The sequence below is a fragment of the Dipteris shenzhenensis genome, chromosome 25, assembly GCF_047967505.1.
Source record: "Dipteris shenzhenensis isolate YYH24624 ecotype China chromosome 25, Dip_SZ_1.0, whole genome shotgun sequence".
NCBI lineage: Eukaryota > Viridiplantae > Streptophyta > Polypodiopsida > Gleicheniales > Dipteridaceae > Dipteris > Dipteris shenzhenensis.
This window is the reverse complement of record NC_141620.1, coordinates 33,018,113-33,037,201: the sequence shown is the minus strand read 5'-3', so window position 1 is coordinate 33,037,201 and position 19,089 is coordinate 33,018,113. Positions and strand designations below refer to the sequence as shown.

Sequence of the window (19,089 nt, the reverse complement as noted above, 5' to 3'; positions counted from 1 at the left end):
AGAAATATACAATAGTAGTTGCCTTGATAAGTGCTTTTGTTGTATTCCATGCCTCGATGTGAGACCTTTGTCCACGGGCATGTCAGGCATGAGCTGTGTAGGTCAAGTCCTAGCCTTAGTTTCAGTCGCAAATAACTTGTACCCACTAGAGAGCTAGTTAGAATAGTTAAGAGGTAGCATTCAAGGCCAGCGTTGGGACTGCCCTGGCAGCCAGAAATGCTCCCATGATGTAATCAACAACACTGGAGCCCCCCCCATGTGGAAAGCATGTGAAACCACCTGAAGCGGGCCATCTGTCAAGACCATTATAGATAATGAGATCATGTATTCTGCCTACGTCTAATAGGGCCTGCCCATAGGATCAGAGTGGACCTTGCCTGTCAGCCGAAACCCGTGGCATACCTGCCTCCTCAAGGTCAACATCTGCTAGTAAAGTGGAATCATCTCTGAAATCAAGAAGTGGTACCTGACAGGTCCTTCTCCTCGAGTTGAAGTCCCCCACTAGAAGGACTTCTCTGCGGCTAGAAAAGTCAACGATGGACTGATAAAGGGCAGCAAATGGGGATGTCTCATCATCACCTCGAATATCTCTGGCAAAGTGGGAGGTCTCCAGGGAGAAGTAGCAAACTGCGACAAGCAGATCCTAGCTGTCCATGTGTCATATCCGGATCCAAAGAAATCTAGAATGTGTATCTCTCTGCTCTAGTGAAATGATTCCCCGAAGTGTGGATCTAAAAAGGACTGCAACTCCACCTGAACCTTGAACTCCTCCTGTACCCCTCGTCTCATCTCTGTAGGCAAACTCCCATGTATATCCGCTGACTATTGGGAGAGGGCACTCTGGACTCTGATGTGTCTCTATATAGAAGACTATGTCGTGGCCTGTATAGGATTCCGAGAAGTTCCCTGATTCTGACCATCAGGTACCATTACAATTCCAAATGGTGCAGGACAGAGTCTCGAATATCTGAGTCTCATAGGCCCCGCTTCCCTATGTAGGAGAAGGGGCACGTGTCCTACGGGAGCCTGTAAGAAGTAGTCCCTCTCGTACCACTGCCCACTTCCCCTCCTTTCGGGCTTGATCCCGCTGCTGCAGCAAAGAGCGCCTCTCCTCAACCTGTAGAGGTGTGAGGTCCTCATCCATAGATATCGCTGGCTGATCTCGAAGGACTGACCTGCGTCGTAGAGCTAAAAGTCGTGCCTGAGTGTCATGAAATCGTATGATCACGAGTTGCTCTCAGTTGGGATCTCTCCCCACTCGCCATGCCCTCTCTATCCTGTGCTCAGCCACACCCAGGGTAGCGGTCACGAACGTAGTCGCATCTACCATCGGTGTAGCCTCAGTGCGTGGGATCCTGCGTACTCTGATGTTGAGAGCCTTACTGGCTCTCTGCTGCTGCTCCATGAGGGTAGCCGAAACGGTGACCCTTGCGGGTTCCCGTTTGGCCACGTCAACCCATCTGGAAGTCTCCTCAATAGCAGATTGCATGCTCGCAATCTGTGCCTCGACCACCGGGGTACTCCCTGGGGCATTGTGTATGGCTGTGACCTCCTGTCGAAGCTGCATGATATCGTGTATAAGTCGCTGAATAAGACCCGCTTGCTCCCGAATGGCCCTAGACTACTCTTGTATGATGCGGCTCTGCTCTTGGTTGAAGCGGACCTGCTCCTGTGTGAAGCGAGCCAGCTCCATCTCACGCTCATGAAAACTATGTATCTCCGTGAGTAGGGTCTCACGGGCCTCTGGTGTGTCAGTCCACCCATGTCCATGCTGAAACTGTGGTGACTGTGGCATGAAAGAGTAGGACTGAGTCCAAAAACTGGACAGTGGCTGAGTGAGAAATGGAGAGAGAGAGGGCCTTTGTTGTGGGTGTGCCCGCCCAGAGAGAGGTTAGGCTAGGGTTCAAAGAGAGAACCTTTGCTTGTGGGTGTGCCCACCAACCCCGTGAGGGTAGCCTAAGGTAGGGTAGACATGCACTTGGGTTGTGTGGCCATCCAAGGCCCCTTGCTTTCCCATTTGCTATCTCATAGCAGCCCTCATGGAGGCGCACCCTTCTAGATAGCCTAGGAGGCTTGCGTGGCCAGGAGTATGCTGCAGTCTCAGCCCCTACATGCCCTTTATAGGCTCAGGTGGACCGACTTGCAGGTCGGCCACCTAGGCCTGCCTGCTAGTCAAGGCATAGGGAGGGGGAGCATCCCCATTATGTAGGGCAGGGTGCAGCCCTTCTAGAGGGCATGAGGCAACTGGCCCTAGAGCGCTTGTAGTCAAGCTAGAGGGCAGGGGATCAGCCCCTTGTAGGGCTGCCTAACATCCCCTTATGTAGAGCAGGAGGGATCAGCAGCCCCTAGGCTGTGGGTTGGCCCACATTGTAGACTAGTCGGCCCCTAGTATCGTGACCGACTAGGGGGGGCTGAGGCTACATATTGCCCCCCCTTCCATTGTTGTTGGCATCTCAGCAGTGGAGCAATTCAGCCTATCTGTAGTAGAGGGTTTCCCCACCACTTAGGGGGTTTTCCCTAACATCACTTGCAGTTCTCTAATCTCTCTCGCTCTCTCTCTTTCCTGTTTGGTGTGTGTGAGGTTGACCGACCCGCATAAGGGCACAATATCTTGGGCTTGGGGGCTTAGGGGCTGACAAGTGTACCGCTCCTCCCAAAAATGTGAAAGATACTTGTCGAAGATTGCAGGCAAAGGCAGCTCTGAAAATGGCTACAGCTCAGATTGTTGCAGATGTGGCTGCTTTGGGGGATGCCTCGGTGAGTGGTACTGCAAGTGGAAATGCATATGCATATGATCCAAAACAAAAGAAACAGAAGATGTCAAAGGGATCCTTGGCCAAGCCATGGGATTCACAGGAACGAAAGGGTGCGTACATTGCTCTCCGTCACTTTTTCTTTGCAGAGGATATTCCTTATTAAAAGGTGATGAGCCCTTATTTTTTGGAGATGGGTTCGTGCCATTGGCCAACTTGGTGGAGGGCACACTACGTGGAGTCTCGGTTCTATTGGTCCATGCAAGAGATGCACACGTGATTGGAGGATACTGCGCTCACATATACATGGCTAACACTTCTGAGGTGGTAGCGTGGTAGAGAACGTTCGGGTGGCAATTCGTGGCTTCTACAAGTTGAAATTGCTGCTCACTGTTTCCTTCTTCATCTCCAACCGACTCTAATGAGAGTTGCTTAGGGTGTAGAGCTGGTCGAGTCTATCTAGTGTGTGTGTGGGTGGGTGGGTGTGTGTGTGTGTGTGTGTGTGTGTGTTGATGTCTCGTTTAAAGGCATCACCTCGGTTGCTGATGTTATAGATGATGCTGGTACTATGCTCCCCTTTTCTCTAGCAGCCACTTCATATGGATTGGGTTCTCATTAATGTCCTTTGTGGCGACAAATTACTTCTATGCTTTCGCCTTTTGTTCCGATTCCTCCTTTGGAACTCCAGCACCGGTTGGAAGATTGGACTTTGACTTCTCCAGGATCCTCTTCTCGTCCTTTGAGGCTATCTCAGATTACTGTACCTGCATTGTATAAAATCCTTTTGTCTCAGCCTTGGGTTTGAGAGAGAGGTGATTCTGTTTGGCGAATGCATTGCCCAGCCAAGTGGTGGAGGAAAAGATTATAGCAACTTTGGACCTATCAAGTACCGCTTCGGTAACAGGTTTTCTTTTGGCAAGTTCTTTTGGAAGTGTTTCCATCTGGACAACTATTAGCTCATCGACACATTGCTCCTGCACTTTGCCATAGATGTTCTGCTTCTTCGGAGACCGTGCCTCACTTGTTTTGGCATTGTCCGTGCTCTCGTGAGTTTTTTGATCTGCTTCGACAGCGCTTGCGAGCGAGGTTCCCATCTATTCCGTTTGGGAAGTTCTGCTGGCTATTTGGGTTTCATTCATCCAGACCGGAGTTTCATCTTTTCTTCGTTTGGTTCGCTACTGGGCACTATGGACTTTATGGACATATAGGAATTGTAAAGTCTTCGGTGATCCTACTTTCTCTCTGTTTGGCTTTTTTAGGCGTTCTCTGCAGCAATCTTTCTTTGATTGTTTGCAGACCCGCTGCATAGATCATGAGGTCTTTTTCGCATATACTGAAATTTTCAGTTAATGTAATTATAGCACCTTTTTTTAGGTTGCTACTCATATAATATAATCAATCAAAGATTTCACCCAAAGAAAGTGTGTTGATGTAACGTCAACGGAGACGAGCATTTTTCGAGCGAAATATTTCGAGCATCCGAGCGAAGGGAAACAAAGCTTTCAACTATGTAAAAATATGGCAAAAATAGATCGGAACAAAACATAGTTTCACTTAGAAATATGCAAAGTATTATAGCAATGCCTATTTTATACATGAATCTTTACATGAATCTTTGGGGATGGTGAGTAACATAATGGTATGGCTTTTGAAGAAACCCACATGTAGAGTAGACTTCTCTATGAAAATTCCCTTATGATCCTTCTTACAACTTTTACTTAATAAGGGGTGACATTGAAAACCACCTAGCCTCACGAAAGGGTTTATCCAAAGAAACCTCATTGAAGTAAGCCATCAAGGTAGTTTCACCAGCGAAACCCCTTTGAAGTAGGTCTTCCAAGGTAGTTTCGCTAGCGAAACTACCATGAATAGCACTTTTAAAAGTTGGTATAACTTTCACATCCAATATCCAAATATAGTCATTCAGCCACTCAGCCACCCATTTGAGCACATCTATGGGGTTATATTTTTAAAAAATCTTGCATATATAGAATTAAATATTATATATATTTTATAAGAGTGATATATAAGCCCAAGTTAATACTTATTTATAGTAATTAAAAATTCTTTAGAATCATATCCATAAATATCTTGTTATTTATGCTATTAAAACACTAGAAAGCTCTTGTTATATTGATATAAATGTGTTTAATAAGTAATTATATATGTATAATATTATTACATTGATGTGTTTAATAAGTAATTATATATGTATAATATTATTACATTGAGAGTGATTATGAGGGATGTTTCTTAAAGGAATTAATTTTCAATACTTTTTTTCGGTAATAGCAAGGGTACAAAGGATGTCTATGAAGAAGAAAATTTATGTTATGTAAAATTGAATGAGTGAAAATTCCGTATGTTTTTATAACAAAGGGATCTAGCTCTAGTGAAAATAAAAGTATAAAAACCATGTTTCCTAAACAAATATAATTTTTTAAATCTCTTGAAAAACACGCTCGGATAATACTGCTCATAGGTTTTTTCTCGTAAAATTGACGCATCCTAACGTCAACAAACCTAGTCGGGTTGAGGCGCATAGGTTGTAGGAGTTTGTCCTTCCATTTTGACAGTAATAAATCAATCATTCTGTCTCGCATCTATTCTTTGAAACGCTATGAGTAGTTTATATCTCAAAGTAAGAACATGATGGGTTTAGTCTTCAAAGCTAGTCATTGTGATCAAGTTGTTTTATGTGCATGCAATATTAAACGAGTTAGGGCAAAGTCTCTATCATTATTTCTAGCAGTGGTATCACAGCGGCGTTATCAGAATCCATGGGCGGTAGAGTTTGTGAGAGGTGGTCCATCCTGTCACTGTATAAGTTAGGCTTTGCGCGCTGATCTTGCATGTCAAAGAAATCACTTAGTGCCAGACTTTCAAAACTAAAAGTTGGTGTTTTCCCTCGAGCTTGTAAACGACCTTGTGGGTGCTCCCATAGTGAGCATCCAATTGCTTGGAACTTCATGCAATATTGTTTGTCTAAAACAAATCATGAAAGGTTATCCAGGACTTCAATGATACTTCTATGGACGAATGAATAGCATGAAATGTGCCGTTCAATTTCAACGGTAGTAAGCAAACTAACTCAGTTCATTGACATTTACAAAACAAGCCGTAAGTGAACTTCGATTGACTCATCATTAATGCATCCACGATAGAAAGCATTGCTATTAGCTTCATATTTCATATAGATCATCATCCATTATCTAGTTTATGTCAAGGTTTAAGAGAGATTTAGAAGCTCACAAATTATTCAACTCGAACATACCAATGATGTGCCCATATACCTGCAGTGAAAATACTTGGAAAAGTTGTTTAAGGAAATTAAATACAAAATTTCATTTTACAACAACCGATATGAAAGATCTAACAAACTTTAGCAAAGGTCACACCCTCAAACCTAGAAATGATTATTTACATTCACTTATGCAAGATTACTCCTTTTGGACCCAACAACATCCATGTAAAAGGGATACAGGGTGCATAGTCTTCTTGGAAAATAGCGCCCTTGAGCAAGTCCAGTGACTGTAACACCACAACAAAGCCACACCCAATATATGGGTACTCAGCCATGTTGAAAGTTAGCTTTTCAAGATTGAATGAAAGAATCAAAAGTGTTCTAATAAACTATCTGATTGCAAGTTAACTCTAAGGACAATTTCATGAGGAAAAAAGAACCCTCCCCAACTTTTTTGTCGTCCAATGCAAATGGCAAATTCAAAAACTGCAATGTTTGCCAATGACATTGTAAACATATATGTACATTATTATATGGAGAGCAAAAAAATCCCATACCTAAATCGTATAGCATACACAAAAACTTGACATGTAACAAGAGTGAATCCTCTTTGATAGCTTATGTTTTTGTGCTTATTGTTGTTATAAAGGATTTGATGTGCCTAAGTTCCACATAACAAGGCCCCCAAGTATACTAATCCAGGCCTTATTGGTATCCTAAGGACACCTAAAGGTAAATGTAGAGAAATGTACAGGATCATCTAGACCGACTATCACATATTTACAGAAATAGCCAACATGTACACTCAACTAGATCTCGTAAGAAGGAGCGGTCCAATTTGTTTCCCATGAGCTCTTGCCTGCTCATTGAACAAGCTCCCCCTCGCCATCTTCCCTCTGCCCTCATTTGCCTCTACTTTCTTGCCTCTCAGCCCCCTCACACTCGGTGATGTAGCTTCAAGCCATCCACACGGGTATTTTAAGCCTAGCAGGGGTTGTTACATTTCCATCACTCAGGTGAAGTCACTACTGATGTAGCCATAGGGGAAGTGTACATAGATGGTACTACATATGTGGAAGTCCCCACTATTGCAGAAGCTCAGGGTGAGAACATAGAAGATGTGGGGGTTTTGAAAATGCAAGAGCAGCTAGGAAAGAAAGGGACGGAGTCAAAGCCATGTATGATGGGTAGGTAGTAGGAAAGGACATAAATAGTGGAAAAGGCAATGTAGATGAAAAAGGAGGTGCCACATTCATGGAAGTTAAGGACATAACTAGGCAAAATGAGTACCCACGGGTGGGATGGATGTAGAAGCAAGACTTGACTGGGAACATGAGTTATGCATAACAGATGAAATAGCAACTTGACCAGTGGATGTTGAGTCCAATGGAGGAGGAGTCACCACTCCCATAGAAATTGTTGTTGATGAAGACATCGTTGCAAGAGGAAAAGGGGGGCTGCCTTGACCTTGATGAGCTCCGAATGAGCCCCCGTCCTTATCTTTCTCTTTCACCCGCTCTCCACTTTGCACTTCTTCTCCGTCAGAGTCCCGATCTGACCATTAGGGATCCAGTTAGTCAAGATCAATGAGAGTTTCGAGGAAGTTACTTGCTCTGGCTACTGCACCAATGGGTTCACTGTGTGCTCACCCTGAGGACTTCGGAAACTTATGCCGCGCGTAATGCTTCTTAACCATCCTCCCATATGGACCTTCCCCAAATCAGCCCCAAATGGCATTCAAGAGGAGGTGGGACGTCTTGAGTGAGTTTCTCTGTAGGTGGTCTGGCCTCTTTCTCTGGTCCAGTGTTCTAGTCTAGCCTATTTCTCCCTCCATTTTTGGAATATGGGCCTTAACTCTCTTGTAATTACCCCATGTTTCTCTACCCCCTCTTGCTCTTGCCCCTCCTCCTCTGTTAATTTTGGCTAAGTAGCACCTCTATGTCTCTCTCTATAGCAATTTCTCTTTCCTACCCATCCCCTCTATCTCTCTGTCTCACTCTCACTCTCTCTCTCCCCTGTCTCTGTTGGAGTTTCTCTCTCCTTCCAAGTTACACCACTCTTAGTAGGATTCTCATTCTTGATGTTGTGATCTTTGCAAGTGTGGTGAGAAATAGGGCTACAAGCCCATGCAATGGTGTGACCAGGCTTGTATCTTCCACAATACCCAAAATACATTGGATGAGTGGATCCTTTGAGCCTACAGCTTGAATGACTAGATAGTCATGAAATCCACTCTGATGTGTGAACTACTAAAGCTGCATCTATTGGCGGCTGTCATTATTTTGTCACTTTTATTGATGACTGCAGCAGAAAAGTTTGGGTGTACTTTATGAAAAATAAAAGTGAAGTGTAGTATCAAGTTTGGTTTGCAGAAAGACTTCTCTCCACTCTCCTGAAGTACCTCTCACTAGCTCCTTCAAGGGTATCAGAACTTCTTGGCATAAGACCTCTCTCCTCTAGAACCCTAGGATACCTTGCTACTCAACACTAGTAGAATCCAACCGTGATCACCATAAACTATATGAGGGGAGATCCGATTACTGCCGGAAGGGTTACCATAGGCCGAAGGCCACTGGTGTTCGTTGCAAGGAATGCGTGGTGGCATCGTGCGCTATGGTGTAGTGATCGCGCAGTGATGATGCCACTTAAAACGAGTGCAGAGAGTGAACCGTGCTGCCAGTGATGGTGCAGTTGCTAGTGCGGAATTGAACATAGAAGTGCTAGAATAAGAAGAAATGCTCAAGGATCAATACACATGCTAGTGAGAACCATAGCAAGGGTGTGCCTACTGAAGTGGAATCACAAGAGAACTAGACTACGAAGCAGCCCAGAGTATACAGATCCACCTCTCTACAAAGATCACTTACCCAAAATCCCCAAATACAGCAAGTCAGCTCGTAGCTCTAGCCTCTCCTCTCACGTGCTTCCCACATGGGGGAGGCTTCAACGTTGTTGATTACATCATGGGATCCCCTGCCTTCACATCTCGCATCACTGACTTCACTGTAGCGCCTCTCCCTCCAGGGGCTGATCATATCTATTTTTTATTTAGTATCTCCTCCCCCCTTCACATAGCACCTTCCCACCCCACTGAGTTCTTACTCCACCTACCACGATATACGCTTTGACTAGGATCACTCACCTACTTACTCTAGCAGTCCCTACATACTTCTCGCTTATATTGACTTCATACCTCTTTTAGAGGATCGTGCTGCCCTTGTCACCCGCTCGCTACGCAAGGCTGCTCTTCATGCTTTCCCCCACACCACCCACTCCACCCGACACCACCCCTTGGGACCGTACCCTGTAATAGCTGGTACGATGATGAGTGTAAGGCTTTACGCCATCAGCTCCGATTCGAAACCAAAAACAATCTTTTGAGTGCACCAGATACGCTACGCGAGTACCGTAAACTAGTACGGAGGAAGAAACTAGACTTCGTTCGTCGAAACGAGGAGGAGCTACTGAACATTTTGTTTAGTAACAACTCTAAGGACTTCTAGCGGAGATTTCTAGAAGGACGGTCCCCCTCACCACTCACTGACACTCATATCTGGTTTGATTACAGACACATTGCTCCGACTGTTTGCTGTAGACGTTTGGCTCCATGGAAATCAGTGCCTCATCTTCTTTGGCATTGCTCTCACACTTGTGATTTCTTGGGCTTCCTTGGACAGCATTTGAGAACTAGATTTCCAAATGCTACTTTTAGGAAGTTTTCCTGGCTTTTCAGGATGCACCCACCTAGACAAGAGTTTCACTTATTTTTCACTTAGGTTCGCTACTGGGCACTCTAGACTCTATGGAAGGACAAAAATCATAGTGTCTTTGGTGATCCCACTTTCTCTATTTTCTCTTCTTTCACGCTCTCATTATAGCAATCTTTCTATGATTGTCTGCAAACTCAGTACATAGACTCTGATGTATACTTGTCATATACTGACATCTTCTGTTGATCTATTTTGGCACATCCCATTTTGGGATAATGACTCTGTAATATAAAGCAAAAAAAAATATTCCACCAAAAACAGAAAAGTGAGTGTGTGAAGGGCCAAAGTTTTGGGACGGTTTCAAGATGACAATCAATACCTTACACCAACTGGAAGCAAGGTTTATATGGTTTCGAGGGGAACATCTAGAGGCAGCTACATGGCTTGGTCTACAGCCATATTCACACATTGAGGAATCCACTGTTGTATTCCCCCCGCACTAGTTGGCAGCTACTTCTAGGGTGCGCTTGCATTGAGATCTAGGACCCTGCGAAGCAGGCTACAGGAGGACAGCTGGCCTTTTTCCAGTGCCTCATGGATAGTTGACTCTTTTTATTGTGTTTTCCACGATTACTTGATGGTTTTTTTCTCTAGGGAGAAAAAAAGATCAGACTCATCATCATAAAGCACATGAGAGTTCGAATTATATGTTGGGTTAAATTTGCTTACTATGTGGTACCTCTTTGTTTCGCTAGGGGGATGTGGTTGCTAACCTTTTGTCAAGAAGAATGGAGAACGATCTTTTATTCTAGATAGTGATCCGCGGTCAAGTATTGTTTTTAGGCACCTATGAGCTTTCTTACACAAGCGGCCAAAGGCTAGTGGTGGTAATACCTCCGCATGTGATGTCGGTGTGAAGAGTATGGCCAAGAGTAAGATTATTGCCTTCAGCCAAATAATAATGCCCCATGCGAATATGACCCAATCACACCATAATCCTCAGGGAGCACTGCCAAATCTCCTGGGCTGCTTAAAGGCAGTGTGGGATAGTCTCCAAGTCCCCTCCTAAGCAACAATGGCAAGCACCATCCACCCACATGTGCTCCTAACCAAGCGTCCACTGGGAGGCATCCATGTGCCACTAGCAACGTGCTGCCAGCCAAAAGAAGGAGATTTTCCCCAACTGGAGGCTGGTCCACATGTGTGACCAAAACCCCTAAGAAAGCTCCCCACCAGGTGGACTCTGTGATCGGCATGTCATCTGTGTCTATCCACTCTGCCGGATTGGCTGCCTCTATCTGTTGTATCCTGACTGCACTCTATCTGCTACGAACCTTCTGAGGCACCTATTGTTCAAACTGGTGTGTCTCTCACAATGGATCCAAGGGGAGCAACTCCCACATGAAAACACCTCCCCAATACAGGTGGTGTAGGAGAAGAATGGAATCTACTTGATTCTTGTTACGCTCAAGTTGAGGTGACATGACCTCGGAAGGGTCAGTAGACCTTTTCTTTTGAAGGATCAATGTTTGTATTATATTTGTTTGGGCTTTACATAAAGGATCACAAAGGAATCAAAGTCAAGGTCCTTGGTGAGGGTGATATGGCACTAGACTAGGTGGATCTAAGGCTAAGGGGTATAAATGCACTAAATGTGCCAAGGGGCAAATGATTTCCATGATATCCCAAGAGAGGAGTAAATTATGCATTTAGGAGGTACCCTAAAATGTAGACATGTGGCATACTAGATCCATCTAGGGAATTGGGGCTCGTTGGAATTTGACAAGCAGGAACTTTCACGTAAGAGATTCTGTGAGCTTGCTACCATTGAGGTTGGCTGGGAGGAAAATATGTGCCTATGCCCGTGATTGGGAAAAGAGAGTTAGGCCTTAGAATGTTTATACGTGATATTTGGTATCAGAGCAGCAGGCAATTGGGATGAGGGGGATCAAGAGAGGTCTTGGGCTTTGGTATTCAACAGGCAGAGCGTGGCGGAACGTCGGGCTGTTGATCTTATTCTTCGTTAAGCCTTAGCGTGCTACCACCGGGAAGCGAATAGAGGAGCGGGGATCTTGTCTTACAGGATCATAGAAAAAGACTAAGAGTAGCGCATGCGCTGGTTTACAAGTGGTTACCTTTAGGACTAGCTGACTATAATATTTTGGTATCTTTCGTCGTTGATTGAAGGCGTCGAAGAAAAAGACTAAGAGTGGTGCATGCGCTGGTTTACAGGTGGTTACCTTTAGGACTAGCTGACTATAATATTTTGGTATCTTTCATCGTTGATTGAAGATGGGATTGTAGGAGCCTGTGAGTACGGGCTAGTTTTATAATTATTGTGATTCCGTTTGTCAATCTGTAGCTAGCCTAGGGCTAGCGAAACTAATCTAGATATCCACGATGAACCACTTAAAAGAAGTCTATGTTTTGATATCTGCGCTACGTGGAGATCCTTTAACGTTATCGATGTTGGTACTTCAAAGATGAGTGTCTTGTTGGGTAGTGCCGCAAGCAGGAGCTGGGTGTGAAAAAAAGCGTAGTATTGTGAATTCTGCAAGTAGTGGATTCGGTGGCTAGTAGAACTACGTACGTTGCTGTGGACCGCTATCAGACGAAGCACATAGTCTATTAGATGGTGTCGTGACTGGTTGGTGGAGCGTTGGTTAACACCAAAGGCTGGAGCGTAACAGAGATTGTGGGTCAATTACTCTGCAAGGTTCGGATGTTATGACAGTGTAAATGGCTTGTTAGTCGTGGACTCGACTATTGGGCCTGATAGCCCGTAGAGCTAGGCCTTCATTGGTTGCACTTAGTCGCTGAACATGAGTTAAGACTGCGCTTGGTTGTGAGCTCATGGAAAGGGGTAGACAGTACAGCATGTTCGTGGTCACAAGGCAGGTCATAAATGCTTGGAACAACCTTACAGGGACAAGTTAATCTCTTCATGCAGCAGAAATATGACTAGGGAGCTTTCTATGCCTTCTAAGTTTTGTTGAAGTATATGCTCGTTTATTTGCCTCGGTGTTTGAGTTATTTCTGATTGCAGATATTTCCCTAGTATAGGGAAAAGATATTTGGTTTGGTTCTCAATTACTTTCAATTGATAGTTACGCCTGGTTAGATACCTTTTGGGGTTAGGAGATTGAAAAGCCGTTTGTAAATACAGTTTTAGGCGGTGTTTTATTTGTTTTTAAAAAAACACCTATCGACCTAATGGAAGTAGAAGAAAAAGCTTCTAGGGTGGATCCCATAGAGTCGGGAGTCCGGCCAACCCCGCAGGTGTCACGCCCAACAGGCCATACACTATCTGGTAGAATTGCATTATTGGAGGATGCCTTGCAACAGATTTTAGCGCAATTGTTACAAGCAAATGTAGGGCAATCCAAGCTCAGGAAAATGGTTCATAGTATGTCTGCTAGACTATCTCGTGAGGACAAAGGTAAATCTCCAATGGAGCCTGAAACCAATGTTCATACAGTCGAGCCTAGAAGGGCCAAGGTGCCTAATATTGCCAATTATAGTCTAGAAAAGTATTCTGGTCGGATGTCTGACCATAGTTCCGATATCATAGAGACCTGGTTACACAAATGGGATGAAGCCTTCGCCATTTGTGAAATCAGGAATGATATGAAGAAAATCCACGAGGCCACCCATATGTTTAATGAGGCAGCGGATAGGTGGTGGATAAAACAGCAGAAAGATGGTATGGCATCGACTACTTGGGAGGGGTTTAAAAAAGAATTTAGAAAACACTTCTTATCTCCTGACAAAACATCCTGAGCTTGGGATCAGTATCGAAACAGTCGTCAGAGAAATTTATCAGTGGCGGAATACACTGATTAGTTCAGAGAAAGTGTAATGAAAGTTTATGAACCTCTACCTCAGTCAATCCAGGTAAAGGATTTTATCTTTGGATTGAATGATCGGATCAAGATGGAAGTTCGGCCTAAGTATGTGAACACACTAGATGAAGCAATTGCCATAGCCCTGAACTATGAAGATGCCAAAGGGAACAGACCAAGTGGGTTTGTGCAGGTTGGGACTCGGTATGAGTACCCGAAGAAAACTGGATTTAAGAAGAAGTGGATTAGCAAAGGGAGTGCCTCACAACCTAGTGGTTCAGCCAAGCAGGCGAAGCCAGTGGAGACTCCTAAACCAAGTAACACCATTGGAATGAAAAAAAAAGTAACACCAATGGCAGCCCGAGCTTGGTCGAAGTCTTCTTTGAACCCAGAGCAAAGAGAAAAAGCGAGGACAGGAGGCTTGTGTTTTGGATGCCTTCAGTCTCATCAGTGGAAAGACTGTCCACGAAACAAGGATCGTCGGATGGCTGAGATGGTGATCTTAAAATGCGACGTGGAAATGAAGGGAAGTCCCAGAGCAGGAACAGATGCAGATTCAACTAGCGGGATCTTCTCAAAGGTCAGTAACTGTTTTGTTATGTGTCTGTTGCTAAGCTAGTAACTAGTGCACCTGATCACGTCCTATCAAAGCCCGCAAAAACGGGGTATACAGCCTTTAACGATACGGAGTTAATTAAGATGAAAGTGCAAGTAGTCAATCATGATGTCATTGTGTTGTTTGATTCAGCGTCAACACACAATGTAATTAACTCCAAGCTTGTAAAGAGTCTAAAATTAAAGATTAGCCCATCTGACTATGCATATACAGTCAGAATGGCAAACGGAAGTTCAACTGAAGTATGGGACCAAAGGGTTACCCAATTGGAACTTCAAATTCAGGACTATGCTGAGAAGCTTGATTTTGAAATGACAAAGCTTGCTCGTGCAGACATAGCCCTGGGTAAGGCGTGGCATTCTAGGAAGAATCCAGCCATAGATTGGAAAGAGCACATTTATCAATTCAAGATGAATGATATGTTGTATGTCTTACGAGGTGAAAAAGATATACCTCAAGGACCGTTGGTTTCCGTAATGGAAGTTCGAAAAGCTCAAAAAGAGTTTTTGTTTCTTTGTACAGCATCGGTAGAGCCGATTGATGGTCCTTCGGCTAGCACTGATGTTGCTCAAAATGGAGAGATGGCCAAGCTGGCTGATCAAATAGAAGAGGAGTTCTCTCACTGTTTAGGGATGAGTTACCTTGTGGGTTACCTCCAGAGCAGAATGTTCAGCATAAGATTGAACTAATCCCGGGGGTAGAACCTGTAAATAGGCCTCCCTATAGATTAAGTTTTACTGAAGAAGCGAAGGTACGAAGACAACTGTAAGAATACCTTAAGTTGGGGCAGATTCAACCCAGTTTCTCACCTTTTGCTTGCGAGTGATATTAGAAAAAAAGAAAGATGATACTTTTCACCTCTGTATAGATTACAGAGCATTGAATAACATCACTATTAAGGACAGGTATCCGATGGCTCGGATCGATGATTTGCTAGATGCGTTACATGGGGCCATAATTTTCAATAAGATAGATCTTAAATGTGGCTACCATCAGATCCGTATTAGAGCCGAGGATGTGCATAAAACTGCTTTTAGAAGCAAGTTTTGACATTATGAGTTTCTGGTAACGCCATTTGGACTTACCAATGCTCCAACTACATTCGTCATGCTTATGAACGATTTACTACGTCCGTATATCGGAAAGTTTGTGATACATTTTATTGACGATATTCTTGTGTTCAGCAAAAGTATTGCTGAGCATTACGAACACTTAAGAATAGTGTTTAGTACTTTGAGAAAAGCCAGTCTTTATGTAAATAAAAAGAAAACTGTACTGTGTATGGTAAGACTTGAATATTTAGGATTCATTATTACTCCTGAGGGGGTAGAAATGGATCCAAAGAAAGTGGCTGCGCTTGGCCTATCCCTCTGAGTTTGACCACGTTGTGATCATTCTTGGGATTTGTCCAATTTTATCGAAGGCTCGAAGGCATATCGAAGGATATTCCGAATAGTATCGCCATTGACTGATCTGACCTCAGATAAAGTACCGTTTATATGGGGACAGAATCAACAAGAGAGTTTTAGCACCATAAAACAAGCCGTGGTCTCAGAACCGGTGTTAAAAATAGTTGATCCCCAGAAACCGTTTTTCCTTGAAACTCATGCAAGTGGCATTGCGGTAGGAGCAGTTCTCCTCCAAGAGGGAAGGCCAATAGCCTTTGAAAGCAAGAAGCTTTCTCCCTCTCAACGAAATTGGCCAACTCATGAATTGGAGTTCTATGCTGTTATCCATGCTCTGAAAACATGGAGACATTATTTATACGGATCAGAGTTTTATGTTGATGTTGATCATGATACTCTGAAACATTTTTCTAAACAACCTGACTTGAGAGGCCGCCAAGCTAGGTGGCCATGCAGGAGTTTAACTTGACGATTCGGTACCAAAGAGCGAAGGATAATAAGGTTGCTGATGCGTTGTCACGCATTATGCATAATATGAGTTTCGCGGTATTAGAAAGTGCTGTAATGACCAAGATAAGAGAAACTCAAAAGGTGGACGAGTTCGTCGTCCAGAGTCTTTGGCCTAAGGCTCATGTATTCAAACCCGGGGAAAAGGGTGACCTGGCATCCAAAAAAGGCCAAACTTATGCAAGATATACCATAAGAGATGGTATGCTGAAAAGAAATGGCAAGGTAGTAGTACCTAATCAGAATGATCTTAGGCAGAGAGTCATTCAACAATGCCATGATAGCCCATGTGCGGGACATCCAGGAGTCGAGAAGACATATGATCTTGTGAAGCGAGATTTCTTTTGGCCAAAAATGAAAAAATATATTCATGAATATGTGACACATTGTTTTTCATGTTAGGTAAGTAAGGCAGAGTGGGTGAAGCCACCTGGACTTTTACAGCCTTTGGAAATACCACTACGTAAGTAGGAGAGCATTTCCATGGACTTTATTGTAGGTCTTCCTACGACACAAGGTGGATATGATTCTATCCTTATGGTAGTTGATCGTCTTACCAAGATGGCTCACTTCATTCCAGCTAGAGAGTCTGTTAGTGCCCCGCAAGTAGCGGACTTGTTTATTAAACATATATTTCGTTTGCATGGATTACCCAAATCCATAGTGTGTATCAGCTTCCTAAAATTGATGGCAATCACAAGGGCACAAGAGCATCATCGGCTGCTGCTCCCCGCTCAACCTGCTGCCCTCCTTCTTCCTACTCCCCCTTGCTGCCCCCTCCCTTCCCTCCTTGCTGCCTCTTCCCTCCCCTCCCCCCTACCTGCTGCTCCCCCCGCCTCACCCCCCGACTCCCCCCTCCCCCCTACCTGCTGCTCCCCCCGCCTCCCTCCCTCTATCCCCTTCTCTTCCTCCCGCGCTGCTGCCTTCCTGCACAACCCCCCGCGCTGCTGCCTGCACAGCCAGCCCCGGCCCCCCGCCTCCCCCCCCCCTCGTTTTTTTTTTTCGTTGCCTCCCCCCCCCCTTCTCTCCTCCACTCCTCTCCTCTATCCTCCTCTCCTCTCCCTTCCTCCTCTCCTCTCCCTTCCTCCTCTCCTCTTGCTGCCCCCCCTTTCTCCTTGCTGACTCCTCTCCTTGCTCATTCCTCTCTCTCCCACCTTCCTTTCACTCTCTCCCTTCATCTGGAGTACCCCTATTCTCTTTTAGGGGTCTCCTGGGCTTCAAGAAAGCAGACGGAGTTCTTTTTTGTGTTTGAATCGGCCTATCCCACCTCGATTGACGAATGGGTTCCCATTCAGTCAATCCCTTACCGCACATACCAGCCGCGAGAACCGTCACTTTCTCAAAAGATGAGCTGTAGCAGTTGCAAAAGGATTTGGAGCATGAGTGTTCCACAACTCTCTTCGCACGCATCCACGGCTCCCACCCCTCCAGGTCACAAGCTAGAGATTGGATGCTTGCGGCCCTCTCCCAGGAGCTCGCCCCCCACCTTAAGGATGTTCGTTTGTTGGGACGAGGTTTCTTTCAGGTGTGCCTAGATTCCCCGGACGTCACAAGAGACCTGCTACAGGCCGGGTTTCTATTTCTAGGCTACAGAAGGATTTTTTTGTTTCCCTTTCAACTGGGCTTTGACCCAATTGAAGAGGACAAGCAAGGAGTTTCTTATTTCATCAGGTTCCCTGGTCTCCCCTCAGTTTATCACCGACTTCTTTCAGTTATTGGCGAGAGGTTTGGTGTGGTAGCAGAGATCCCCCCTCTTCCTAGTGAGCCCTCTTCGGTTGCTGAGGCGGTCAGGATGGATGGGGTACCCAGGGTTAGGGTCATTGTCCAGGACCCTAATATTTCAAATGACCACATCATGCTACAGCAACCCGATGGGTCTTTCTTCCGCCAGAGATTTGAGGTTGCAAGTCGGCAAGACCAGTGCAGGATTTGCAAATCCTCGGGGCACTTCGCCAGAGATTGCCCAAAGAAGAAAAAGAGGCCCAGAAAGCAACCAGCTCATACTAGCTTACAACAGAGAGCAAGAGCAGGGCCTACCACTCCACAGGCACCGCCTCGGACACGGACTCCCCCCCCTCCTAGGGCTACTCAAGTCCCTCCTGCACCCTGCACCACCTCTAGCCCACGGTGGGTTCCGGTCGCGGTTAGGCCCTCTACTTCAAATCACACCTCCACTGCCTCGGAGGCTACCCCTTTGGAGCCTCCGGAGGAGACTAGTGTTCAGGAGCCTTGTTCCACTCCACCCCAGGATCAGGTTGTACCTTCCTCAACAGCCCAGGTTATTGGCACCCCGTCCGCAGCACTTCTTGATCACGACCCAGTAGGTGCCTCCTTCTGTGGATAGAGGGAAGGGGGTCTTACATTCTCTCCCTGCTTCGGTAGGAATCCTTCGTACCCCCTCCCCAGGACTGGCTCAGCGGAACTCCTTTTCCGCTTTGGACGACCTCTCTGACCTCCCAGATGATGATTTTGTACCTTCCACTTTCAGAGAGCCAGTTATCGGCATCCCTTTTGAGAGATCTTTCTCTCTCTCACCTGTGGACTTTCCTCCCCTTGGACCTCATGTGTATGGCAAGAGGTCATCTCCGGTGGAGGGTTCTTTTTCCACCACCAGGTCGGGTAAGGTATTCCAACCCGCTTCCTCCCGCCAATGAGGATAGCCAATTGGAATATACAGGGATTGGGCGGCATCCCTCATCGCCGTCGCAGACAGCTAATCAGGAATCAGCTCCATCCAGGTGTTTCAGGTGGTTCCCTAGACATTCTTTTTCTTCAGGAACACAAACTGAATGTCAGAGATTGCTCCAAGTCAAGTAAGCTATTCTCAAGCCGGACTTTTTGGCTTCCTGCCTTGGGAACCAGAGGAGGTACATGCATATCAGTTTCAGATTCTATTCTCCCTCTAATCATTGGACATGGTACCATAACCCCCTCCAGGGACCAGTGGGTTTTACTTCTGATTGATGGACGTAAGGTTGGTTTCCTCAACCTCTATGCTCCGAACAACAAAG

The 19,089-nt window shown here is 45.3% G+C and overlaps 1 protein-coding gene across 2 annotated transcripts in view; it reads right to left on the bottom strand.

Annotated features, from left to right (window-relative positions):
• ATXR2 (histone-lysine N-methyltransferase ATXR2) overlaps positions 1-19,089 on the bottom strand; it is a 198,992-nt gene that overhangs the window by 87,455 nt on the left and 92,448 nt on the right. For both annotated transcript variants that reach the window (XM_087396398.1, XM_087396399.1), the window contains exons 9-10: positions 6,236-6,284; positions 6,006-6,060 (exon numbers count right to left, since the gene is read on the bottom strand). In XM_087396398.1, coding sequence (XP_087252524.1) covers positions 6,006-6,060; positions 6,236-6,284 — 104 coding nt within the window. The remainder of the gene's footprint in view (positions 1-6,005; positions 6,061-6,235; positions 6,285-19,089) is intronic.